Source organism: Sciurus carolinensis, chromosome 4, assembly GCF_902686445.1.
Source record: "Sciurus carolinensis chromosome 4, mSciCar1.2, whole genome shotgun sequence".
Lineage (NCBI taxonomy): Eukaryota > Metazoa > Chordata > Mammalia > Rodentia > Sciuridae > Sciurus > Sciurus carolinensis.
Window position 1 is genome coordinate 76,287,094 of NC_062216.1, and position 27,653 is coordinate 76,314,746.

A 27,653-nucleotide genomic window follows, 5' to 3' on the forward strand; every position below is an offset into this window, starting at 1 on the left:
TGCACAGCATGTTGAATATAGTTAATAATAATGAATTGCACATTTCAAACTTGGTAAGAGAATAAATTTAAAATGTAGTTAACCCCAAAAAATAAGTATTTGGGGTGATAATATGTTAATTAACTTGATTTAATGATTCTACATTGTATTCATAATACAGCAACAGTTTTTCCCCATAAACATAAACAATTATAAAGTTGTCAATTTACAAAAAAAAATTAAACCAAAACAACAATAAAAAGCCTAAGAATATAACTATCATCTTGCTTGAGAAATTTCACATTTTAGAATCTACATTAGATACACTTGGATATATCTAGGATGTTATTTGAATTATTATTTTTTTTACTAGACAATAGTAGAAAAAACTAACATGGGAATGGTTGAAAAACCAAGCAGAATGCACTTTTATAAAATTATTTAGATAATTAAACTTAATTCACTTAAATGTAGAAATAAGCCTACACAATCAATAAATTATGTTTGTTTTTTGATTTTGTTTGGTTACCAGGGATTGAACCCAGGGCACTCAACCACTGAGCCACATCATCAGTCCTTTTTTGTATTTTATTTAGAGACAAGGTCTCACTGAGTTGCTTAGCACCTCACTGTTGCTGAGACTGACTTTGAACTCACTATCCTCCTGCCTCGGCCTCCCCTGACTCTTGGATTACAGGCATGTGCCACCATGCCCAGCTAAATTATGTGTTTAAGGATACATTTTATATATTAATCTTGGCAGTATACAAATATAGTAAACAGAAATTAGTAGGGGGAGAGAGAAGACAAAAGACCTATGTATGATACTGATTAGACATTGGTTTGGGGTGAGGATATGTTGAGTTGAAAATTTCTTAGTGAAGTAAATTTCTGTAAATTTTTTTGTTTGGACTTGAAAATTTTCTGGTAAGATGAAGTGCTATATTCTGTTGTAAACTTCTTTAATTTTTCTCAAATGACTGAGAGGGCCTTAGATACTGGATTGGCATCAAATAAACATGATAATGGTAAAGGCCATGGCAACTTTTTCTTTGAGAAATAGCACAGTCCCATTATTGAATCTGTTGGCTATGTAAAATTCAGTGTCAGTGCGACCTGAATTCAGCTATCCCTATGTTGTATTACTAATTATTCAAGGAAGTATCCTCTTGGACAGTATTCATTTTATTCTACTCACTTTCTACCTGTGCTCACAACATTTACTGACAGGAAAGACATTGTGCTGCCAAGAGGTAAAGTCTCATAATGCTTGGGATAGACACCCTCCTGAAAGTATTTGGCTTCCTTAAGAGCAGTTTTCTCCTAATTTATCACATATGTTGGTAGCACTTCAGGTCTTATCTCATAGTGAAAGGGACAAAATATAAAAAAATTCTCTGGACCTCAAATGTTCTATAAGCTTTATTCAGTGCTATTTTAATCACAATGGTTGACGCTTACCTGAAGGACAAAGGAGGGAGTTGAATGTTGCTTCCTTCTCTAGCCCTTCAGGCTTTAGGGAGAAGAAAGAAAAGTTAGGGGTAAGCATAAACAGACTCTTAGGGCATGTGTACTGATAGAGAACACTGAAGAGTAAAGAGAAGGATTTGAACTGCACTATATTATCAAATTAAATATAAGCACTATGAAGGATGACAATATGAGGAAAAAATACAGAAAAATGTCATGAGAGAAATGGAGACAGACAGAGATGGGGATGATAAGTAGATAGGAATAGAGAAGAAAAATGTTAAATAATAATAATAATTATTATTAATTATATCCAAATATATATGGTATGAATGTTATTATGGACTATATATTATCCATCCCTTCTTCCCTAAAAGTTGGAACCCTAACCTGAGTCAGTGCTATTTTTGTATAACCTATTAAATGGACAGGTTCTCTTACTTCAACCAGCAGGAGCTTGATGATTGTGTCTTTCTTTCCATATTCAGGGATCACAGCCCCTTCACTTCCACAGAGCTCCTGAGACGTCAGTGCTTCTGCACTCACAGTGAAGTTCACATTTCCTAAAAAAAAAAAAAAAAAAAAAGAAAAAGAAAAAAAGTAGAGATAAGTACCATCTTTCCTTTCTTCTGTGCCTCTGACTTCAAAATTTATAAATGTGTAATGCTCTGTAGTCTTATATTTCATAAAAATATAAGAGAACAAATACAGCAACATAACCTAGAGGCTACTGATGCTGAGAATCTAAGGTGGAGATGGAAGTGAGGAAGTGAGGATATCCTTCTAGGCATTGTAGAATTACAGACCACCTACCACCTGGAGGTCTTGGCTTGAGGGAAGTAACACTGAGGCACACAGCCCTGAGTAGAGAATTGGAGACTCTAGGAGTCTGTTTCTCACCTAATGATTTTGGGGTTACTGCCCAGGACACAGTTTGCCGCCCATTCTCACAGATGCAGTAAGACTTTTGTTCCTTCTCCACTGGGACAGCTAGGAATGTGGGAGAGGCTTCCAGTTGTATGTAGATCTGAAGTCACACAATAGACAAAAGGGTTTAGAGGTAGGAGACCAGAAGGATAATGGGATTGAAATAAAGTATACCGAGGGAATGATTAGGTGTTGGGGTGCCTAGCCTTAAAGATTATATCAGTGAATACTGAGTAACTAGAACTTGAGTCAACTTAATAATCCTGGTAGATCTTAGAACTCTGGGAGTAGTCTTCTCTTCCAGATGGTGGGACCAGAGGCAAGGAGAGGTGATGCTGACTACTTGCCTGTGTAAGCTCTGCTTCTGAGACCTGGAAGCTTGGTCATTTTCTCAGTTCTCCCTGCAGAGTTTACAAGTCTACAAATAGCTATGGTTTCAGCAGAGGTAATATGCTCACAAACAACTTTTAAAATGAGATTGAGCATAATGAATGAAGTTAACTATATAAGAATGTAGAAGTTGAATCTTGGAAGATCTGACATGAGCAGGAGGAGCACTGATATTTGTTGTCCCTGTCAGAAACCTTTTTTATTCTCCCAGTGCTGGAGACAGAATCCAGAACTTTGTACATGGTTGGCAAGTACTCAACCACTGAGCTATGCTTCAGTCCACCTCAAAAATCATCGTATTGCCCAAACTATCTAACTTTAAAGGGTTATGATAAGGGCTAGAAACTTGTTTTTACAATTCAGTACTTAGAGATACCAGCAACTATAATATATATAAGAAATGAATATCTCTGTGATGGTATTCACACTCTGTTGATCCCATCTTATATAAAAGAGTTTGTCAGTATTCCTAGAAATGCAATTCTTAGTTTACTTGACTGTTGCCTTGTATTCAATTTAGGAAAGAGATCTTTACCTGGATGCATCCTGGATTATTCTTAGTGCTGTGAACTTTGAGTAAAGGAGTCTTTTGTTCTATCCACCCTTCCAATTCACACTTATTTTCCTTACCTGGATGCATTTGGGAAGGAAGTTCAATACAGTGGCCTTGAGTGTGAAGGCCTCTCCACGGACCACAGAGTAGGGCATTGTGAGTTCCACGAAGAAGGGCTGGAAGACCCGGAGAGAGGCCGTGGGAGAGAGACCAAGCCCAGTGTCATTGGACAGACAGAGGGCCCCTGCCTTCCACTCCGTGATGGTGTCAGGGACGGTTCCTCCTACTTCAGCCACACCTGATGAGCTGGGAGGACACCATGTGAAGAACAGAAAGTAAGTGATTAAATAAATCCATACTAAGAAGAGAGGTATTATAAATGATTCTTTTCTCACAATTTGAATGCACTTAATAGAAATACCAAAAATGAAGAGCATAATTCAGACCAGACTTTGAAAAATATTAGGCTTTTCTTCCAACTCTGTTTTTAATGCTAGTCTCTATCAGAACCTCCTATAGGTATATTGTTGTAGTATACTTTTTATAGAAATATAGTTATAGACTAAATATGTAATTTGAGATTATCCTTAAATTCTTTTCTATAAAATGCAGGTTCAGCATGGGCAGATTTATCATTTTTATTTCTACTACTATTGCACATTTTGCCTGATTTTGTGCTTAACCTAAGATTGCTGACCAATAAAGGATCTCATAGTTGTTAATCCATGCAGTGCTTGGTTATATTTAGAACCATTTCCCTTTTTCTGTAAATCCTAGAATTAAATTTGTGTAGAATTTCTTAGTTTTGATTGAATTATATTAGTGACATTCATAATGTAAGTATTTATGTTAAACATCTCCTGAAAAGAGCAATAAGCTTAAAAGTATCTGGATATTGAAAAGTTAGCTAAAAGTTTCCTAGTTCTCCCTGAAAGGGGTTGTCTACATACTTTCTCAGTTACTCCCTGAGGGTTGGGTTTCTAACTGGCCTCATCTGGGAGCAGAAGGGACAGGTAAACAGTGGACTTCTGGAGTCCAGAATTAGAGTGTAGGCACCTCCCATCCACTCATGGCTTGCTTTAGTGATAAAACCAGGTCTCCAACTTCTTCCTGGAAGAAACTGGTCAACACATCAAGCACATCAACTTTTTTAGCTCCTAAATCCTCTATCTCTAGGATTGGATGGTGCTTTCATTCACAAGTACACTGAAACCACAGAGAACAGAAAGGTGGTTTTAGATGGATATGTGAGCACTTTTAGCAGCCCTCCTCTCCCAGGGCTCCATGAAAAGAGAACAGGTAAAAACTTTTCAGCTCCCAGTTTTTCTCTGGAGAAGGTTTGGCTACATACTTAAATGTCCCAACTTTTCCAGCTGCTGCCTGTGGATCAGGCCTCCAGTTAGCTTGCATTTAGGAACTGAAGGATCAGGCAATCAGTTAGTCTCTAGGAACATGAGTGAGTATGTGGTTCCTTCCAATAATTCCTCCTCCTGGCTGGCTGGCTCCTGATATAAAGCTAAGTGTCCAGCTAACTTGCCTGTCTCAGGGAGCAAACAATAAAGAACAAAGCATTAAATTGAATGTATGTGTAGAATGAATAAGAATAGAGGCATTTGTTACAGTTCCTCTTCCCAGCTTTGAGTAGAGTGGATCTTGCCAATCTCAAGACACTGACAAACTTTGTTATACTTTAATCTCCTTTGGAGTCACTAAGAACAAGACAATATGGATAAGCACAAACATTTAAGAGGCACCTAGAATACCTAGTTGGGCTTATTGGTGAGGTACTTCTGCTACATGAGGCCAGTCTGACAAAAGTGAGGTATGTGTTGCTTTATCCAATACAGAGAAACCAATATAGAGGGTCAAAGAAAAGGAAAAAAAAAAAAAAAAAAAAAAAAAAAAAAACAACAACAGGAAAAGGCGTTTCAAACAAAAGAAAAAGATGATTCCTCAGAAAGTGACTTTAATGAAATGAAGACAGATGATATACTTAACAGAGAATTCTAGAGAATAGTCATAAAGCTATTCACTGAGATTGGAAGATAAATACATGAACAAAGTAAGAATTCCAACAAAGAAAAAATTTAAAAACTACTAAGTAGAAATCATAGATCTGAAGAATATAGTAAATGAACTTAAAAAGGAACTAGAGGGGTTCAATAGCAAACTGCATCAAAGGAAAAAAAAAAGACTAGCAAAATTGAAATCAGGTCTTGTGAATCATTTGATCTGAGGAGCAAAAAAAAGAAAAAGATAATGAAAAGATAGCTTAAGGGAGCTATGGGGCACCATCAAGAAGAACAATATATGTATTACTGGAACCTCAGGAGAAGAAATGAGAAAGTGACAGAACATTATTTAAAGAAGGAAATAGAAAACTAGATACAAGAAATCTAAATAACACCAAACAAGATGAACCCAGAGACCCACACTGATACACATTATAAAATTGACAAAATTTAGGATAAAAAGATTTTTGAAAGAAGCAAAAAAATTTCATATGTTACATACAAAATCCTATAAGACTATTAGGATTTCCAGCAGAAACCTTGCTGGCCAGAAAGAAGTGTAGTCTTTTAATAAATCTTTGAATGTATCTTGCTTTTGACATGTCCTGAAATTGTTTTTAGTGGTGTAAATCAAGAATCCCCCCTGGTTGAGTGGCACTTCCACTCCACTTGGAAAGACCTCCTTGGACCCCTATTGAGGGACAATACTACCCAGAGGGACATAGGTTCAATATAATCTTTATCAAAATTACAGTTGCATTTTTCATAGGAATAGAAAAGTAAATCTAAGATTTGTATGGAACTGCAAAAGATCTTGAACAGCCAAAGCAATTCTAACATAGAAAAAGTGACACACACACACAGACACAGATACACAAATATTAAGAAATAAAAAAAGAAAGTAGTTGGTGATAACCTGGGTGGGACTGGAGGGCACTGTGTTAGGTGAAAGAAGCCAGGCATAAAATGATCTCACTCATGTGAAATATAAAAAGTTGATTATATTGGAAAAAAAAGTAAAATAATGGTCTCTAAGACTAGAAACGGTAGAGGGTAGAGATGATAGGTAGAGGTTAGAAAATGGGCACCAAAGGAATTAGTTCTAGTATTCTACGGCACAATAATATAATTGTAGTCAACAACAGTACATGATAGGTTTCAAAAAAATTAGGATAGTCCAACACACAGAAAGGATAAATATCTGAGGAGGTATAAATACTATTGTGATTTGATCATCACACATTGTATACATACATCAAATCATCATACTGTACTCCATAAATATGTAAAAATAATTGTCTTAAAAAAAAGAAAAAAGTTGGAGGAAACACACTTCCTGATTTCAAACTATAGGACAAAGTCATAATAATAATAATAGTATGATATTGGAATAGAATAAGATGTATAGAATAATGAAACATAAATAAACTCAAGCATATAAAATCAACTGATTTTCAATAGGCCCTAGGAAAGAAACAATTGAAGAGGAAAGTCTTGTTAATAAGTGATACTGGGATGGCCGCCTGCATTGCGGAGGTAGACGGCGGGCAGCTATTTCGCCCAGCCAGCAGGCCAAGGACAGACTTCATAACTGAGCAACTCCGCCTGACTCCTGCACCTAGCTCGGTGCCATCACTGGTTGGTTGCAGTCGCGGAGTGAACTGGTGGTCGAGTCAGGCTGCTTGCATCACAGAGGTGGCAGGCGGGTACCCAACCTGCCTGCCTCGCGGAGCTGGATGGCAGGTAGCCAACCCGCCCAACCACCAGGCCAAAGACAGACGCCATCACTGAACAACCCTGCTGACCCCCACGCAGAGGTTTGTCGTCATCACAGAGTTAGCCAGAGGCTTCTTTATAGGCTGGTGCAGGCATTTTGAATTACTCCTGAGGGCGTGGCCATCATCATTGGAAGGGCAACTCCCTTCCTGAGACACCTACAGGAGGCTAGAAGCCCTTTGGCAAGACCCAGGAGCCAAGAAGAGGAGGTATTGAGAGACTCAGGATCAACTCAGAGCCACCGGGGAATATACCCCACCTGAAGGCCACCACCCCTAGAAGGCCAGCTTCCTAGTGGAGCACCGCATTATCAAGTTCCTCTAAGACTTCAGGCTACTGAAGGCTAAGAGGTGACTTATTGGAAATCTATGGAGACAATATTAGTCAATAGAGGAAATCTGCAATATCCCAGAGTTTCACTATTAGAGGGGTAGATACCAGAACAATATGAGAAAACAGGGAAGAAAATGTCCCAAACAAACCTAGATGGTATAGCAATAAAATCCAATGACAGCATGGAAGAAGAAATGTCAGAAAGGGAGTTCAGAATGTGCATAATCAAAATGATCAGGGAAACAAACGAGGAGATGAAAGAGCAAATGCAGGCATTGAATGATCACACCAATGGACCATTAAAAGAGCAAATACAGGAAGCAAAAGATCATTTCAATAAAGAGTTAGAGATATTGAAAAAAAAAACCAAACAGAAATCCTTGAAATGGAGGAAACAATAAACCAAATTAAAAACTCCATAGAAAGCATAACCAATAGGATAGAACACCTGGAAGACAGAACCTCAGACATTGAAGACAAAATATTTAATCTTTACAACAAAGTTGACCAAACAGAGAAGATGGTAATAAATCATGAACTATGGGATATTGTGAAAAGGCTAAATTTAAGAATCATCGGGATTGAGGAAGGCATAGAGAAACAAACCAAAGGAATGAACAATCTATTCAATGAAATAATATCAGAAAATTTCCCAAATCTGAAGAATGAAATGGAAAATCAAGTACGAGAGGCTTATAGGACTCCAAATACACAAAATTACAATAGACCCACACCAAGGCACATTATAATGAAAATATCTAACATACAAAATAAAGACAGAATTTTAAAGACTGCGAGAGAAAAGAATCAAATTACATTTAGGGGGAAACGGATATCAGCAGATTTTTCAATCCAGACCCTAAAAGCTAGAAGGGCCTGGAACAACATTTTTCAAGCTCTGAAAGAAAATAGATGCCAACCAAGAATCTTGTACCCAGCAAAACTTACCTTCAGATTTGACGACAAAATAAGATCCTTCATTATAAACAAAAGCTAAAAGAATTTACAAAAAGAAAGCCAGCATTACGGAATATTCTCAGCAAAATATTCCATGAGGAAGAGATGAAAAACAACGATGTAAATCAGCAAAGTGAGGAACTACCCTAAAGGAACAACCAAGTAAAGGAGAAATCAAGTTGTGTCAAAAAAAAAAAAAAAAAAAAAAAGAGACAAATGACCGGGAATACAAATCATATCTCAATAATAATCCTGAGTGTTAATGGCCTGAACTCATCAATCAAAAGACATAGACTGGCAGATTGGATTAAAAAGAAAGATCCAACAATTGCTGCCTGCAAGAGACTCACCTCATAGAAAGAGATACCCACAGACTAAAGGTGAAAGGATGGGGAAAAATATACCATGCACATGGACACAGCAAAAAAGCTGGAGTATCCATCCTCATTTCAGATAATGTGGACTTCAAATCAAAGTTGGTCAAAAGGGATAAAGAAGGACACTTCATACCACTTAAGGGAAGAATAAATCAGCAAGACATAACAATCATAAATATCGATGCCCCAAACAGTGGCTCAACTATATACGTCAAACATATCCTTCTCAATGCCAGAAATCAAATAGACCACAATAAAATAATACTAGGTGATTATAACACACCTCTCTCACCTCTGAACAGATCCTCCAAACAAAAATTGAACAAAGAAACCATAGATCTCAAAAACATAATCAATAATTTAGACTTAATGGATATTTACAGAATATACCATCCAACGAAGAGCGAATACACTTTCTTCTCAGCAGCACATGGATCCTTCTCTAAAATAGACCATATATTATGCCACAAAACTACTGTTAGCAAATACAAGAAGATAGAGATACTACCTTGTATTCTATCAGATCATAATGGATTGAAATTAGAAATAAATGACAGAGTAAAAAACAGAAACTACTCCAACATCTGGAGATTAAATAATACGCTATTGTATGATGAATGGATAACAGAAGATATCAGGAAGGAAATTAAAAAATTCTTAGAGGTAAATGAGAACAAAGAAACAACATATCAAAATCTTTGGGACACTATGAAAGCAGTTCTTAGAGGAAAATTTATTTCATGGAGTGCATTCAATAAAAGAAGGAAAAATCAACAAATAAATGACCTAACACTATGGCTCAAAGTCCTAGAAAAAGAAGAACAGAGCAACACCAAAAGTAGTAGAGGACAGCAAACAGTTAAAATCAGAGCTGAAATCAACGAAATTGAAACAAAAGAAACAATCGAAAAAACTGACAAAATAAATAGCTGGTTCTTTGAAAAAATAAACAAAATTGATAAACCCTTAGCCACACTAAGAAAGAGAAGAAGAGAGAAAACACAAATTACTAAAATTCGGAATGAACAAGGAAATATCACAACAGACACGAGTGAAATACAAAACATAATTAGAAGCTATTTTGAAAATGTACACTCCAACAAAATAGAAAATCTTGAAGACATCAAAAGGTTTCTAGAGACATATGAATTACCTAAACTGAATGAGGAGGACATACACAATTTAAATAGATCAATTTCAAGTAATGAAATAGAAGAAGTCATCAAAAGCCTACCAACAAAGAAAAGTCCAGGACCAGATGGGTTCTCAGCTGAGTTCTACAAAACCTTTAAAGAAGAGCTCATTCCAAACTTCTCAAAGTATTTCATGAAATAGAAGAGGAAGGAACCCTTCCAAACTCATTCTATGAAGCCAATATCACCCTGATACCTAAATCAGGCAGAGAAACATCGAGGAAAGAAAATTTCAAACCAATGTCCTTAATGAACATTGATGCAAAAATTCTCAACAAAATCTTAGCAAATTGCATACAAAAATATATTAAAAAGATAGTGCACCACGATCAAGTGGGTTTTATCCCAGAGATGCAAGGTTGGTTCAACATCTGGAAATCAATAAATGTAATTCACCATATCAATAGACTTAAAGTCAAGAATCACATGATTATTTCAATAGATGCAGAAAAAGCATTTGATAAAATACAGCATCCCTTCATGCTCAAAACACTGGAAAAAATAGGGATAGTGGGAACATTCCTTAACATTGTAAAGGTCATCTATGCTAAACCCATGGCTAATATCATTCTAAATGGTGAAAAACTGAAAGCATTCCCCCTAAAAACTGGAACAAGGCAGGGATGCCCTCTTTCACCACTTCTATTCAACATTTTCCTCGAAACTCTAGCCAGAGCAATTAGACAGACCAAAGAAATTAAAGGGATACGAATAGGAAAAGAAGAACTCAAACTATCCCTATTTGCTGATGACATGATTATATATTTAGAGGAACCAGGAAATTCCACCAGAAAACTTTTAGAACTCATAAGTGAATTCAGTAAAGTCGCAGGATATAAGATTAATGCTCATAAATCCAATGCCTTTTTATACATAAGTGATGAATCTGCAGAAAGAGAAGTTAGGAAAACTACCCCATTCACAATAGCTTTGAAAAAAATAAAATACTTGGGAATCAATCTAACCAAAGAGGTGAAAGACCTCTACAATGAGAACTACAGAACACTAAAGAAAGAAATTCAAGAAAACCTTAGAAGATGGAAAGATCTCCCATGTTCTTGGATAGGCAGAACTAATATTGTCAAAATGGCCATACTACCAAAAGTGCTATACAGATTCAATGCAATTCCAATTAAAATCCCAATGACGTACCTTACAGAAATAGAGCAAGCAATTATGAAATTCATCTGGAAGAATAAGAAACCCAGAATAGCTAAAGCAATCCTTAGCAGAAAGAGCGAAGCAGGGGGTATCGCAATACCAGATCTTCAACTCTACTACAAAGCAATAGTAACAAAAATGGCATGCTATTGGCACCAAAATAGACAGGTAGATCAATGGTACAGAATAGAGGACATGGACACAAGCCCAAATAAATACATTTTTCTCATACTAGACAAAGGGTCCAAAAATATGCAATGGAGAAAAGATAGCCTCTTCAACAAATGGTGCTGGGAAAACTGGAAATCCGTATGCAACAGAATGAAACTAAACCCCTATCTCTCACCCTGTACAAAACTTACAATGGATCAAGGACCTTGAAATCAGACCAGAGACCCTGCATCTTATAGAAGAAAAAGTAGGTCCAAATCTTTAATTTGTTGACTTAGGATCAGACTTCCTTAATAGGATTCCCATAGCACAAGAAATAAAAGCAAGAATCAATAACTGGGATAGATTCAAACTAAAACAAACAAACAAAGAAAAAAAACCTAGAAAACTAAAAAGCTTTCTCTCAGCAAAGGAAACTATCAGTAATGTGAAGAGAGAGCCTACAGAGTGGGAGAAAATCTTTTCCACTCATACTTCAGGTAGAGCACTAATTTCCAGAATATATAAAGAACACAAAAAACTCTACGCCAAGAATACAAATAATCCAATCAACAAATGGGCTAAGGATATGAACAGACACTTCACAGAAGAAGATCTACAGGCAATCAACAAACATATGAAAAAATGTTCACCATTTTTAGTAATAAGAGAAATGCAAATCAAAACTACCCTAAGATTCCATCTCACCCCAATTAGAATGGTGATTATTAAGAATACAAGCAACAATAGGTGTTGGAGAGTTTGTGGGGAAAATGGTATACTCGTACATTGCTGGTGGGGCTGCAAAGTAGTGCAGCACTCTGGAAAGCATTATGGAGATTCCTCAGAAAGCTTGGAATGGAACCACCATTTGACCCAGCTATCTCACTCCTCAGTCTATATCCAAAGGACTTAAAATCAGCATACTACAGAGATAAAGCCACAACAATGTTCATAGCTGCTCAAATCACAATAGCCAGATTGTGGAACCAACCCAGATGCCCCTCAATTGATGAATGGATAAAGAAAGTATGGTATATATATACAATGGAATATTACTCAGCCCTAAAGAATAATAAAATTATGGTATTTGCAGGCAAATGGATACAATTGGAGAATATCATGTTAAGTGAGATAAGCCAATGTCAAAAAACCAAAGGATGAATGAGCTTACTGATAAGCGGATGATGGCACACATAGTGGGTGGGAAGGGGGCAAGAATGGAGGAAGGAGGGACTCTATAGAGGGATAAGAGTGGTGTGTAGGGTGGGGGGAAGAAAAAAATAACAGAATGAATCAAAAACTATTACCCTAGGTACATGTATGATTACACAAATGGTATGCTTCTACTTCATGTACAAACAGAGAAACAAGATGTATCCCATTTGTTTACAATAAAAAATGAATTAAAAAAATAAATGATACTGGGAAAACTGGCGAGTGTATACAAAAAGTGCAACTGGACCATACACAGAAAATCAAGTCAAAATTGATTGAAGATCTGAACGTAAGACTGGATCTAAAAACTGCAGAAGACATGTTTGGGTAACCCGAAGATGGCGGCTGGCATTGAGCTAAGAGGTTTGGCACATAATTAGTGTTAACACGTAATCTACTTTTGGCTGATTAATGTCTCCTTTGTGCTAGTGGTCAGCAGATGTTCCTCATTCTTAATTAGTACCATAGTACCATACCGCATGCTCCAACCATGCTACTTAATCCTAAGCTGATTGGCTACCTTAGGTATATAAGACACACCTATAGGAAGCACCATCGTATAAGCAGCATTGCAGAACTCGGGGATAAGCCACACCTCTAGATGGCTGGACGGAGGATTAGCAGCACCTCTGACAGATCGCAGAAGGCAGATGGCAGATCACAGAAGAAGCACCTCTGATAGCACGCACCTTTAAGTTTGCAGGATGCAGGACTATAAGAAGATATAGATCTCTGAAAGTGTAGTCTCTCTCTCTTAAGCAAAGTCTCTCTTTCTCTCTTATGCAAAGCCTCTCTCTCTCTCTCTCCTCTCAAAGCCTTTCTTCCCCTATAAGCTAGGGAACAAGTGAGCAAGTAAGAAAGCAGTGCACTAAAGAGAAAGATAATAGAAGTAGCTCAGTTTCCAGTCCACCTCCGATAAATACCCGCGCAATTGTTGCTGCAGGCGGTAATAAATTGCCGTGGGCGGCGACAATAAACTTCATATAAAAACATAGACGTCTCCTTGACATTGGTTTGGGCAATGATTTTTTAAATGTGACACCAAGAGCACCACCATCAAAAGCAAAAATAGACAGATGGGATTATATGCACTGGAAAGCCCTTCACAGCAAATAGTTAACAAAATGAAAAAGCAGTCCATGGGTTATGTGTGGACCATATATCTGATAAGGGGTTAATATTGGAAATATATAAAGAACTCACACAGCTCAATAGCGAAATCTCAATAATTGGATTAAAAACTGGGCAAAGTATTAGATAGACATTTTTTCAAAGAAGACATAAGAATGGACTAAAGGCAGAGGAAAAGTTCTCAACATCACTAAATACCAGGGGAGAGCTTATCAAAATCATCAGAAGGTATCGCCTCACACCTGTTAGGATGACCTATCAAAAAGACAAGAGATTAAAAAGTGTTGGGGAGGACATAGAAAAAGGGGGACCTTTGTACACTATTGGAGGGACTGTAAATTAGTATCGTCATTAGGGAAAGCAGTATGGAGGTTACTCAGGCACATGCACCAACTATATGATATTGAAATTCCTCTTCAGGGTATCTACCCAAGGAATTGAAATCATCACCTCATAAATGTCATGTACTCCTATGTTTGTTGCAGTGTATTTACAATAGCTGAGAGATGGAAACAACCAGGATGTCTGTTGATGAATGCATGGATAAAGAAATTGTGGTGTAAATATAAAATGAAATATTATTCAGACTTAAACAGCGCCATAATATCATTTGTGACATGGAGGTAATTATTCTAAATGAAATAAGATATAGAAAGAAAAATACCATATGATCTAACCTGTATGGTGAATTTAAAAAAGAGTTGAATACATATAAACAGAATATAGAATGGTGATTAATGCAGGAGTGGGTAAGGAGAGGCAGATAAAAGGGTACAAACTTATAGTTACGTAGAAGGAATAAATATAGAGATCTAATTTGCAGCATGTAGACCATAGTTAAGGTATTGTATCATATACTAGAAATTCATCAAGAGAATTGATTTTAGGTTCTCTTACCACACACACACACACACACACACACACACACACACACACACACAGAAGGCAACAAGAAGAGATGATGGATATGTTAATTTGCTTGACGATTGCAATCTTCTCACTATGCATATGTATATCAAAACATCATGTCATATGTTTAAAATATGTACGGTAAAAAGGAGGAATTAGCCAAGAAGTAAAAACTGCGAGGAATCTATATTGCTGCATCTTCTAGATAGAGGAGGTTACTTACTCTACCACCACCAAGTCCCAGATCCAGGTCTCAGGGAAGTATTTTCTTATAGTCTCTTTGTGAGGTTTTGACATGGGTATCATCTGACTTTGGCTTCTGTGAAGTGCAACTGGTTCTATGGTAGGTGAGAGAGAAGACAATAAATGTAAGGTAAAGCTTATGAGAGATTGTAATAAGTGCTACCAAATAAATAGGACTGAAATAAAGAGGAACCAGGAGGGGAAATTATATAGTCAGATGGAATTTCTTTGAGGGGATATTTTAGTCAAATCTGAAATATTAGAATAAGCTGAGCAGCAGGAAGAGAATCACAGAGAACACAGTGACCTTGGTAGAAAGCCTTGAATTGTTTCTGGAGCAGGACTCTGTGGAGTCCTGGTGAGGCTACTATCCATTGTGCTAAGTGGTGACCTATGGCACAGGAGGAGACCAGGAGGCCAAGTTGCCATAGTTGTGTTCCTCTGTGGAGCAAACAAAAATTTTAATAGATATGGGATTTTTAGAAACAGTTAATAGGTATGAAAGGGTCAGGATAAAAAGGCTTTTTATTTCATTGTATGTTAGCAGATCAGAGTTAGGTGCAGGTACAGGTAAATATTTAACAGCCAGTTTTTTTGTTTTGTTTTATTTTTCATACCGGGGGCACATAACTACTAAGCCACATCCCCTGCTCTTTTTATTTTATTTTGGCACAAGGTCTTGCTAAGTTGCTGTGGCTGTCTTTGAACACACGATCCTCCTGCCTCAGCCTACCCAGATGCTGGAATTACAGGCATGAGCCACCATGCCTGTTTAACAGCCAGTTCTTTGCACAAAATGTGTTTTCGTATATGTGTGTGTGTGTATATACACATATATATACATACTTGTACATGTACAAGTTTAGTATAAATCTTACTGATAAGGATTATATAATTTATAAATAATAAAATATACAGTAATCTTTAAATCCCACATAGCCAATTGATTCTCACTGAATACTTTTTTTGATTTTTGACTTTCTTTTGTATGTACTAAACTTATCTTCAACCATAATTTGACAATATAAAACTACAACTAAATCCTTGATTACTATCTGATTTATCAAGAAAATAGCTTACATCGTTGATGAATGTGTGTGTTTCCACATGAATATTGGCTGACGTTTTGGGGAAGCTGAAGAGCTTCTTTACTTGACTGATGAGAATATAGTCTTGTGAACATTTCTACTTCTGTACAGTGATCTTATGCCTGGAAACTTTCTTTCAGCCTCACACATCTCCATTTATCAGAAGCAGATTTTTCATGAAAGACTTCCTTACTCCTAATCAGAGTTAATCCTGCCTTTATTTCACATACCTGTACTTGTTTTTGAGCACTTTGCATAGTCTTCCTTGCATTCTTTCCAGATTTGCATTTGTGGAGACTCGAGACAATCAGATTTGAGCTTGCATTGTTATGTAATCTTGAGCAAGAACCATAGTATATCTGAGTCACAAGTTCTTTTTTTTTTTTTTTTGGTTGTTTATCACATATTATATTAGAAATGATACTTTTATTTGATTTAATATTTTAGGCAAGAAATCATTATTAATTTTTTACCTTCTAATGCTGAAATTCTGACTGCATAGTTTTCAATCTTTCTACATACTTTGGGTTTATGAATCTTTGAGTTCGTGAGTACTCTTAAGCCCATATCCTACAAAGGAAATGATCACCTAATGAGTACATATTAATTATAAAATATGTATACATATACATGTATGCACAGACTTCATTGAATTCAACAAACAGTACAAGTAGCTTAATATTAAACTTCTCAGGGTCACATTTGTAGAAGGAACTTAGTATACTTATAATTTAATTTTGTCCAAAACAGCAATTATTTTATATAAATGATATTTATAAATATCACAAAACAATGAACTTTAATAAAAAAGGAAATTTGATTAAGAGCCCAAAAGTTCTAGTCCTGATTCTGTTGCTTTTAGCAGAGCTACTGCTACTGTTAACCTTGGAAGAAGTCATTTGATGTCTCTGTTCTACTAACCTCAATCATGATAAAAGGCATTAAAGTAAATAATTTTTCCATATGTGATATTTTAAGAACCTTAAGGATTATCTGCAACATCAGTAATTTACCTGTAGGAAGCCGTACATATCTTTTTCATTTGTATTTGATACTGGGGAATACAGAATTCCATTAATATAGACGTTATTGTGATTGACACAGTCTTCATGATCTTCCTCCTCATTCAAACTCTCAGGGAAGCCAGTGAGGTCTTTCACTGGTAGAAGCTCGTAAACCTTATAAATGCAAAGGATACCGAGGCTAACTTACTTGTGATTTTTTTTAAGGACAAGGAGAAAAGAACAAGAATAATTACCACTGAATATATAACAAAGTTAATGCACAAACTTTCTAAACAGCCACACAAGTAAGTACTGTATGCATTTTCTTTATATAAGACAGTATAGTATTTTCTAGGATATTATTCATACAAGCAAAATGCTTCAGATCTTCATGCAAGACAACTTTCAAATTCATTTGAAGGGCAGGAGTAAGACAGACATAAAAGTGCTGATTGGTGCATGGCACTATATTCATAGGAGTTTTAAACAGAATATATTGGTGCAGTATGTGATGTGATGAACTTCGAAAATTTCTCAAAAGGCTGTTAACATTCCCCCTTGTCCCTTCCTGCTTCATTTCTCTCCAAAGCATGTTACTCATGTTATTATTGTCTATTTCATCTATAAAAATATAAATCTCACTAGACATATATATGTATAAATATTACATATTACATATATAAATAAGTATGTGTGTATATATGTGTGTATATATATATATGTGTATATATATATATATATATTTTTTTTTTTTTTTTTTTTTGGTCCTGGGGATTAAACCCAGGGGCACTTAATCACTGAGTCACATCCCCAGTCCCTTTTTATTTTTTATTTTGAGGCAGGGTCTTGATGAGTTGCTTAGGGCCTTGTTAAATTGCTGAGGCTTTCTTTGAACTTGTGATCCTCCTGCCTCAGCCTCCCGAGCTGCTGGGATAACAGGCATTGGTCACTGTACCTGGCCTATTTTTTAAATCGTTCTGGTAGTTCTCCATTAGACTCCCAGCATTTAAGATAGTTTCTTGAATACAGTAGGTGTTATGTAAATATGTGTTCAATGAATGACTTCGTAGTAGGAGCAAAGTGTTTCATTAATAAAACACTAGTCACAGATTGAGAAGAACTAGCATCCTACTAATGCTTAAAAGCTTCTGCTTTGTTATTAAGTTAATAGTAAAGAGTTGTTAGAATAAAAAAAAAACCTTTGAGAACTTAAAATTGTCATACGAACATAAAATATTAATTTTTCCATATATACTCTTGTTTCCACTTTTGCAATGTTCTTAATTCTTCCTTTAGAAGTATTGAATAGCTTCAATTAAAATCCCACTTATAAGAACCAAAAAGCAAGAAGTATATTCTTTTAAATTTCTATTTTAGGGAAGTAAAAATATAAAATTTCCTTTTGTAAAATTTTGATAGAAAAAAAACTTTAGTAAAAAGTTTTTTCACTTGGTCTCATTGAAAATTTGAAGATATGAGCAGCTACTTGTGTGTGCTATGAAATAATTAAGTGTAATAACATGCCATTTTGCTATTTCTTTTATTAACTCTGTATTTAAAACTATTGATTAATCAGTGCATACAATAATTCACTTTTACTAATTTTTAATTATCAGAGACAATATATATCATTTTTCGGAAATTATGTTCTCCTTGAGATAGTCATCATTTCAATAGATTTAATTATAGAAACATTAATCTGAAATTCCATTTAGTCTTAGTGCAGGCAAATGTATCATTTTTCATTAGAATTTTCAAAATGTTAATACTAGTTTGGAAACTCCTATTATTGGTTCATGAAGCTCTGGGAATTCAGGGACTTTGTATAGTGCATGGTCTCTTTTACATTAATATATGTAATTTATGAATAACTTTTCTGAATCCTCAGATTTACTTTCTTTATTTTGTCTATCTGTCCCTTTATTTTCCACAACCTGCCTTGTATTCTGTCAGCATTTTGTATATAGATGACCTTATACAATCATATTTGGTTTTGTGTTATCAGGTGACCTAGAGCAAGAACCTTACTATATCTGAATCATAAGTCCATTTTTGGTTAATTTTTATTAAATTTTATCTTCTTAAAAATTCTTTTATTTGGTTCAATATAGGATGCAACAAAATAAATTTTTATTCTTTTCAGCTGCAGAAACTAGTAGTGTATGTATGTGTGTGTGTATAGAGAGATATAAAGAGAACATGAGAAATTATGTACAATTATCTTTCTCACTAAAGAAAGCACACATGAAAGAGCTCAAAATTCACCTGCAGACAGATAAAATTTTAATATATCTTATTCTACTCAAGCATTTTTTCCCGATTTAAGTCCCTTGCACAGTCCTTCCTGATCTCTGAGGTATCAGGAACTCACCGATGATGCAGAGAGCTCAGACTCGGGCCTCAGGAGCAGCACACTTTGGTCCACAGCTCGGAGGGCGCAGAGGGACCCAGGAGAAGCTGTGACTTGCAGGTATGCATTTGAGGCTGGAAGACTTTGTGCTGGTCTGAAGCTCAAATCCACCTGTGAAATTGGGGGCAGATGTCAGAAAAGCAAATTTCCAGATTAACCATGGATTCACTTGCATTTCCTGAATGTTCCTCAATTTAGTGCATAACTAATTTGTTTACCTTCATGGTGACTAGCATTTTGCAAGTACTAAGGCTATTTGTCTTTTGTACCTTACTCTGAATCTCAAGATTCAATAAAACCATTGAAATGACTTTGGTTATCCTTATAAACTACTGATTTTGAAGTGTCATTTTTTATCTTTCATGCACAATGAGGTGCTCATTAACTTAGTGTGGAATGCAAATTAATCTAAGTTCTCCTGTAGTTTTGTTTTGGATATATGTAGTCTTTTTAAAAACTTGGTTGCATACTTCCCAACATTTCCTCATGGAAGAAGGGAGCAAGGTACTTTGAGCTGTGACACATGTTAAAGACAATGCTATATAGAGAATTTTGCGGAGTGAGTCAACTGACATGGCTTCTTAGTATGATTCTATTGTTACTTTGCTGGATGTCTCTGGGGATTCATTTAACCCCTTTGACTTTTATGCTCACATGTGTGAAGTAATTCATAATCATAGTAACAATTAATTAAATGTTGAAATTTTATGGTATGAAGCACCCACCTTGTTGGCCAGACAATTTTCAACCTCATATTTTGCAGAATCTCCAACCATTTCCCCATCAGGTAAAATGGTATAGATGAGTAATCGAGCAATGGGAGCCAAGTCAGATTCCACAAGGATGGTCAGGGAAAAATGGCCTTTCACTGGAGCAGAGGGAATGAGGGGATCAATCATGTGTTAAACATCTCCCCAAAGCTGAAATAAAATTATTGTGTCACATAAGCCATTTTAGGAACTTGGTCTGGTTAAGAACTGCTTCTACGAGTAGATAAAATAAATAGTACATGTTCACTAAGAATTCTGATTTTCAAAAGCCTTCATCTCCTATATAAATCACATGTTGATTTCTCACCAATTTTAGCTTGAGCATAAGACTCTGAACTGTCTACAGGTGTGGATACATCCAACTTCACTACCATTTGATCTAGACCTCACATGAGGAGAGGACAATAAAAACTGAAATTATGCTAAGAGTTTAGCACCCTGTATTTATATCTTCTCTACCTATCTATGAAGCAAATATTCTAGCCTTTTCTCTGAGGAAGACTATGTTCCTTTGGAAAAATTTTAAATGCCTATGTAGATTATTTAGAGTTTGCATTAAATATTCCTAAGCCTACTATGGTGCTTTTGTGTTGGTACAGAGATGCCAAGAGTAGTTCATTTATGGTTTTCTAGTAACTCATTGCTTAGAGTCCTCGAATATTGTTCCATATTTGTTCATGGGGAGAGTCCTGTTCAATGACGGAAGTACTCAATTTAAACTTCAGAAATCATAACTACCGTCAAAGGAGAAATAAGGTGTTTATTAAGATATCAATGATTCAGCACAAGACTTAGAATATAGAAAGAATCCCAGAACTTTACCTCTCCTCCTCCCCATTCTATATTCAATGCTGAAATGTCTCACATTTTGACAAGAGGGTCCATAAATAAAGTTAAAAAAATTTGGATTAAAGTATATATACACAATAATGTCAATATTTTAAATAATCTAAACAGAATACACTGGAAGACAAAACAAATATTTGATAAAGGGATAAAATAAGAAATAATGCTTTCTCTCCTTCAACTTCCTCTTTTTACTGTGATTAGATGGAAATTATCTATATTTGAAAATATTTCTGTAGTGTGAGGTTGAATGGGGGCAGAATGGGGCAGAAATATGAACATTATGGAAATACGTACTGTCTCCCTGCTCCACAGGCAGGACATAAGTCCCAGTTCGGACAATGCCTCCCTTTGCCATTATCTGCAAAAAAGGAAATAAAAGGAAATTTAGTTTGTCCAACAGAGATTTTCCTCCAGTCTTGGCTTCCATGCTATATGCTTGTGTTATTGAGTCTCTGCTGACAATAATTAGACACAAGGAAAGTCAAACTTTCAAAAGGAACATGGATAAGAAGTCAAATAATGGTATTTGAAAGAGCTATATGATTATTGCCCCACAGAGAGCTCTGTCTATAGACGAGCCAATGCAGGGACCTCCCTTCTTACCAGATAATAGAAGATGAGCTTCTTCAGCTCCAGTAGGACCTGTCCATTTAGAACATAATGTGCCTGGACTGTCTGAGTTTGGCCGCATAACAGTTTACCAGGCATGGGTTCAAGGTGGATAAAGCTCTTGCTTGGGGAGAATACAACATTAGCAGTGTGATATGCTTCTTCATTTTCCTCCGACAGCCACTGGTGGCCATAGCAGTGACTATGATCCTTGTGTTTGACCTAATGAATTAGAAAAACAATGTTATTTTATGGATTACATATCAAGGATCAGTGTTCTCACAAAACCATGTAAATTTACTGTTTTACCTTAACTAGTGGTTAGAAATATTTTGCTCTACAGTAAGAAGTGAGAAAGGTCCCTTATTTTACTTATCTGCCAAATATAAGCATGGTTTTTATGCTTTTACACTACAGAGCATCCTGGGTTTGGTATTTATATATCTGAAGAGCATAAAAGAAGGCATCCTTTGTTCTGATTAGCTTGCTTGAAATTTGGTTACTTTACCTATGCAAGTAGAGGCACTGGAGTTATGAAACCTGATTGAAGAGGTTAAATATTCTCTAGAAATTGAAGCATTGTGCTTTATAAAGCAGTTTCCTGGGCTGGGGATATGGCTCAGTTGGTAGAGTGCCTGCCTCGCAAGCACAAGGCCCTGGGTTCTAATCCCCAGCACCGCAAAAAAAAAAAAAAAAGCAGTTTCCTCTTTTATGATGGGGTTCAAGTGAGTATTATGAAAGGAAATATTGCAACCTTTGAGGTCTGAAAAAACTTTCTATAAAAGAATTATTCATTTATTTGTTTTATTTTTTTTCTTTTCACATTTTTATTTTTTAAAATTATTATTATTATTTTTTTACTACTGGGGATTGAAACAGGGGCACTCAACCACTGAGCCACATCCCCAGTCCATTTTTGTATTTTTACTTAGAGATAGAGTCTCACTGAGTTGCTTAGGGCCTTGCCAAGTTGCTGAGGCTGGCTTTGAACTCTTGATCCTCCTGCCTCAGCCTCCCGAGTCTCTGGGATTACGCACCCTGAGCATGGCTTCCACATTTTTAAATTGGTGCATTATAGTTGTAAAAAACATTATTTAAAGAGTTGAGTTGGTGAAATTAGTGGAAGCCTGCTTTCCAGGGCTATCTTAGGCTGATTATTTTTAATGCTTCCAGTGATTCTGGATTCTTATGCCTCATAGCTCTATTTGAGGTGTATTTCCAACTTTTCTTCATGCAGACATTGCTCTTTAGCTCTTTCCAAGCTTCCCCTACTCTCAGGGTCCCACGTAGCATGAGTGAATCTTTGTGCCAGCAAAATGCTTTGTTCATATCATAGCTGAGTGCTGTTTTCTAGTGATAATAGATGAGAGCATCAAAAGAGGGAGAATTTAAAAATATTTTGTCAGGACTAGTACAGTGGCACATAGAAAGCATTCAGGGCACTTCTGAATTAAAAAATGAGTAAATACGCAAGTTTTAGTTATTAGAGATTTTTATGTCATTCATTTAAAGCTGAAGCAGTAAAATATACTCTTCATCCCTTCTTTGTATACCAACATGAAAAGTCCTAAAAAGGCAGAGGGTTTTAGCACTATGATTATGCAATATCCATTGTGCAGCCATATTTACATTTGCTGATGAATAGACCGCATGCTATACAAAACAAATTGTATGGGTAGAAAGAGGCCACCTAGAGAAAACAGAAAAGCAGGACAAAAGTAAAGTAATTCAACTTATGAAGGGTATATTTCTGAAACTAAATACTAATTATGTTAAAAAGGACATTTATAGTAAAAGTATGTAACAGTATGTAAGCATCACTAAGTACTTTAAGGTGCACTAGGTCATTTAATCTCACAACCACCTCAAGAACTAGACACTCATATTTTACAGTTAAAGGAATGAAGAAGCATAAAGGTTTATCCAGTTATTTGGCCTTAATTTAGGATTGAGTCAGTATTTATGTCCAGTTTATCTGATTTTCACTTTGGAATCCACACTTTAAAAAAATGTGGTTAAAATCACATGACATAAAATTACCATCTTCATATTTTATTGTATAGTTTAATAGTGTTAAGTATATCTGTTGTGCAAATAATCTCTAGAACTTTCCATCTTGCAAAACTAAACCTCTACATTCACTAAACAACAACTAGCCATTTCTCTCTCTGCCCAGCCCCTGGCAACCACTATTCACTCTATTTTCTGTTTCTATGACATTGACTATATTGGAGATCATGTGTAAGTAGATTCATGTAGTATTTGTCTTTTTTGTGATTATCTTATTTCATTTAGCATAATATCCTCAAGGTTTACTGATATTATAGCATGGGATAGTATTTCTAAGACTGAAAAAATATTTTGTTGGGTATATATACTGCATTTAAGAATTTTATCCATTTATAGGTTGATGAATATTTGGGTAGTTTCCACTCCTGGGCCATTGTGAATATCTACTGTAAATAATGGGTGTGCAAATATCTCCTTTGAAAGTCTACTCTTAATTCTCTTTTACTAAGTTTAATTAAAAAATTTAACTGATACATAAAATAATTGTGCATACTTATGGGGCACCATGTGATGTTTTGGTATATATATACATTGTGTAACATTTAGATCAAGTTAAACATATTTATCTCCTCAACATTTTATCATTTTTTATGGTGGAAAATTAGAAACCCTTTCTTGCATCTTTTTGAAATATGTAGTAGATTATTACCTATTGTAACCCTAGTGTAGAATTAGGGTCACCACTGACACACTGATATATATATATATATATATATATATATATATATATATATATATATACATCATTATGGTATCATTATATATCTTTACTATTTTTTAATTTTTTGAGGAACTCTACTATTTCTATACTATTTGGGGTAGTAGCTGTACGATTTTACATTACCACCAATGTTGCTAAAGTAAAACCCACCCTTTAAACTACAACAACATACTGGTTTTTTTCCCACAAAAATTTGAAAAGTTGACCTTAAGTTGGTTTGTAATTCCTAGTTTGTTTCTTTTCATAGGATTAAACACAATTTGGAAATTTCATCTCTTCTGGGTTGCAATTTGTTTTCAAGGATACTTTATGTCATTGGTAACTTTATTCAAACTTACTCTAACGTTAAGGGAGGTACCCTTAATGTTGGTGGTGTTGATGGAAAACTGCACCAGGCCATCCTCATCAGTGGTAGCATTTGAGTGATAGCTAGCTTCATCTGCTGTGATGAAGATGATTTTATTTGGCATAGGGATGCCTTTCCCATCCACAAGGCGCACCTGAAGATTAAAAACACCAAACATACTCATTTCATCACAAATAATTTTTGAGTGCCTCCTGTATTGTTGCACATAGTTTCAGGTATTGAGGATACAGCAGTGAGCAAGAAAAGTTCCTTTCATCACAGAGCTTACAGTCAAGTAAAAGAGACATGTTAAATACATCCATAAATAACATACGCTTATTTAGTAGTAATCAATCCTATGAAGAAAACTAAGGCAGTGTGAAGGAATAGAAGAAAGTGACAAGAATAATAGGGGTGATCTGAAGAATGTATTCTGGGTATTTTAGAAACACTGAGTATTTTTATATAATTCTTAGAGAGTTACAGAGCACCAGAATAATACAGTAATAGAAAATTTAAATCCAGGAGTTACATTTATTTGAGCCTCAAACTTTTACTTTCAGGTAGATTATTAGCTTTCAGGATTAGTATCATAAAGTATCATAAGTACATAAAGAAGGAATGGCTAATACACTATCCTGTGTGCTTTTCTAGGTGGTTTATATATGGTATCTGCTTCTCAGCCTAGACTTTTCCATCTTTTGAAAATTAGGCAGATTTTATGATGCACTCCCCATATTAAAAATATAAAAGTGAAGTGAGGCAGAAAGTATTAAGTAAGGTAAAGCCAAATTATCTTCTCCTGAGTAGTACAAGAGAAGTGTAGCACAGTTCATATTTTGAACAAGGTGATCTTTTTTCACAATGAACTACTTTAAAAATTTTTATTTTTAATTGATATAGTAATTATAAATATTTATAGAGCATAGTGTGATATTTCAGTATATGTTACAATGTGTAATGATCAGATTAGGGTAATGGGCATATCTATCACCCCAAACAATTATTATTTCTTTGTTTTGGGAACATTCAAAATCCTTTCTACTATAAGCTACTTTTGGTAGCAGTAGGCAAAATACACTGACTTGGGTCAGTATTCATAATTGATTAATAAAATCTAACTTTGTCAATCAAATATCAGTTGCATGTACCAACATAAGAATAGGCACAAAAATTCCAGTTCTTTATTTTCAAATAAATGTATTTGGAAATCGTATGTATTTTTTAACGGAAGCAAAAATTTTAATATACCTCTGAAACGTTTAAAAATGGGCTACACTTGCATTTTAGAACAAGACCAAAATTTCTGAATATGCTTTCCTGTCAAAATATAATGAAATGGTCTAGAATGTACTCCATGTTGTTGGTTATAGTCCCTTTCTCAATAGCTCTAACATTTCCATAAGAATATGATATATGGGCTGGGGTTGTGGCTCAGTGGTAGAGTGCTCACCTAGCAGGTGTGAGGCATTGGATTCGATCCTCAGCACCAAGTAAAAATAAATAATTAAAATAAAGGTATTGTGTCCAACTATAACATAAAACTGTCATTTCAGACTCTCAGAGTCAGAAATATCTATCTGCATATCTGTTTACAATGATTTTTTTTTAGATCTGTGAGAAAATGTATACTTTGAAAATCTGGGAAAGCTAAATAGTATGTTATTCCTGTGTTTACTATTTAAAAAATATACTTGTTAGAGAAAATTAATGTAAACATATTTACTAATGAAATACTAGGTATAATAGAATCTTGGATACTTCAAAAGAAAAAATAAAAGTACCTACCCATCCATTTCTAAACAAAGTTAGTATTAGAAGGGTAATGTAATGGGTTATCATGAACTTTTAGATTCTTATGAGAAAATATAAAATTTGAGACTGCTTGACAAACCAGGAAAAGGAGATTGAGTGACATCCTACACTGCTGTTCCAAAAGAGAAAGAAAAAAAAACCCTCTTAATTTTGATATAACTTTGAAATAATTTTATAGATTTTTGTAAACAAATTTAAGATGACTAGATTTATTTTTATGTTGTTTACTTTGGTTATATTTTCTACCTTTGGTCGCTTGATAGCAAATTAAGTATAATTTTATCAGAAATCTTACATGGTTTGACTAGTGAACTGCAAAATACTCCACCTGCCCAAAGAAGGGAATCCCTTGTCTAACATGTGAGTCCACTGTCACAAATGAGAGCGTGGTTATGGTGCTTGTGATTTCACTGGACCCTCTTCCTGTTACTTCCACACCTGAAAAAAAAAATATTTTTTGAAGGATGATGTCCCTGAACTTCTTACACTCTTCCTGCCTTAAAATTCATTATTAGGCTAGGGAAATGAATCAGTGCTCATTGTTCTTCTCCCATATCCATGTGGTACACAAACCAGTTCCTTCTTCTTGGATCGTGGCCTCCACCTGCAGTTGCATTTCATATCCTTGCCTCTTCAACTGGAAGGCCTTTGTTTTTACTCGTTGAAAGAAGCAGCCATGGCTGTTGAGCTAAGAGCAGAGAAATTCAAATACAAAAATATGTATAACTGTACCAGACAGATCAGTGCTCAGTTAATGGATATTTGAGACAACATAATCTAGGCATTTTCTGTAATGAGGACAACATATATACTATTTAAGAACTAAATGTTATTGCATTTCACAACATCTTATGTATATTCTTATACATAATATATCTTATATTCTTATATATATTCTTTGGTGTCTGAAATTCTCTAGAGAAAATGAGATAGAAATGACTTAAGCTTTTTTGGGTAATCTTACTATGGTACACAGCTAACTTTTCACCACAGTTTGGGTGGGTTCCCGTCATAGTTGACAGCTGTGCTGGGAATTGGCTGCCCATCTGAGGTCTTTCCTGCCTCCCTGGAATCTAGATGGGGCTTGTGTCAGGTTCTTGCTCACAGAAAGAAAGCAGAACCTGCCAAGCAAAGGTAACTAAAAAGATGTATTTTTCCCCCTTCTTTCATAGAAGTAAATGCCCAACGAGCC

General features: G+C 35.4%; 1 protein-coding gene across 1 annotated transcript in view; it reads right to left on the reverse strand.

Moving 5' to 3' along the window:
* The window catches only part of A2m (alpha-2-macroglobulin), a 52,021-nt gene that overhangs the window by 15,560 nt on the left and 8,808 nt on the right, over positions 1-27,653 (reverse strand). Inside the window, exons 9-22 of the mRNA XM_047549521.1 lie at positions 27,035-27,149; positions 26,790-26,899; positions 24,639-24,800; positions 21,504-21,731; positions 21,195-21,258; positions 20,007-20,149; positions 19,243-19,392; positions 16,881-17,045; positions 16,341-16,437; positions 14,760-14,874; positions 3,397-3,625; positions 2,350-2,476; positions 1,891-2,012; positions 1,441-1,492 (exon numbers count right to left, since the gene is read on the reverse strand). Coding sequence (XP_047405477.1) covers positions 1,441-1,492; positions 1,891-2,012; positions 2,350-2,476; positions 3,397-3,625; positions 14,760-14,874; positions 16,341-16,437; positions 16,881-17,045; positions 19,243-19,392; positions 20,007-20,149; positions 21,195-21,258; positions 21,504-21,731; positions 24,639-24,800; positions 26,790-26,899; positions 27,035-27,149 — 1,879 coding nt within the window. The remainder of the gene's footprint in view (positions 1-1,440; positions 1,493-1,890; positions 2,013-2,349; positions 2,477-3,396; positions 3,626-14,759; positions 14,875-16,340; positions 16,438-16,880; positions 17,046-19,242; positions 19,393-20,006; positions 20,150-21,194; positions 21,259-21,503; positions 21,732-24,638; positions 24,801-26,789; positions 26,900-27,034; positions 27,150-27,653) is intronic.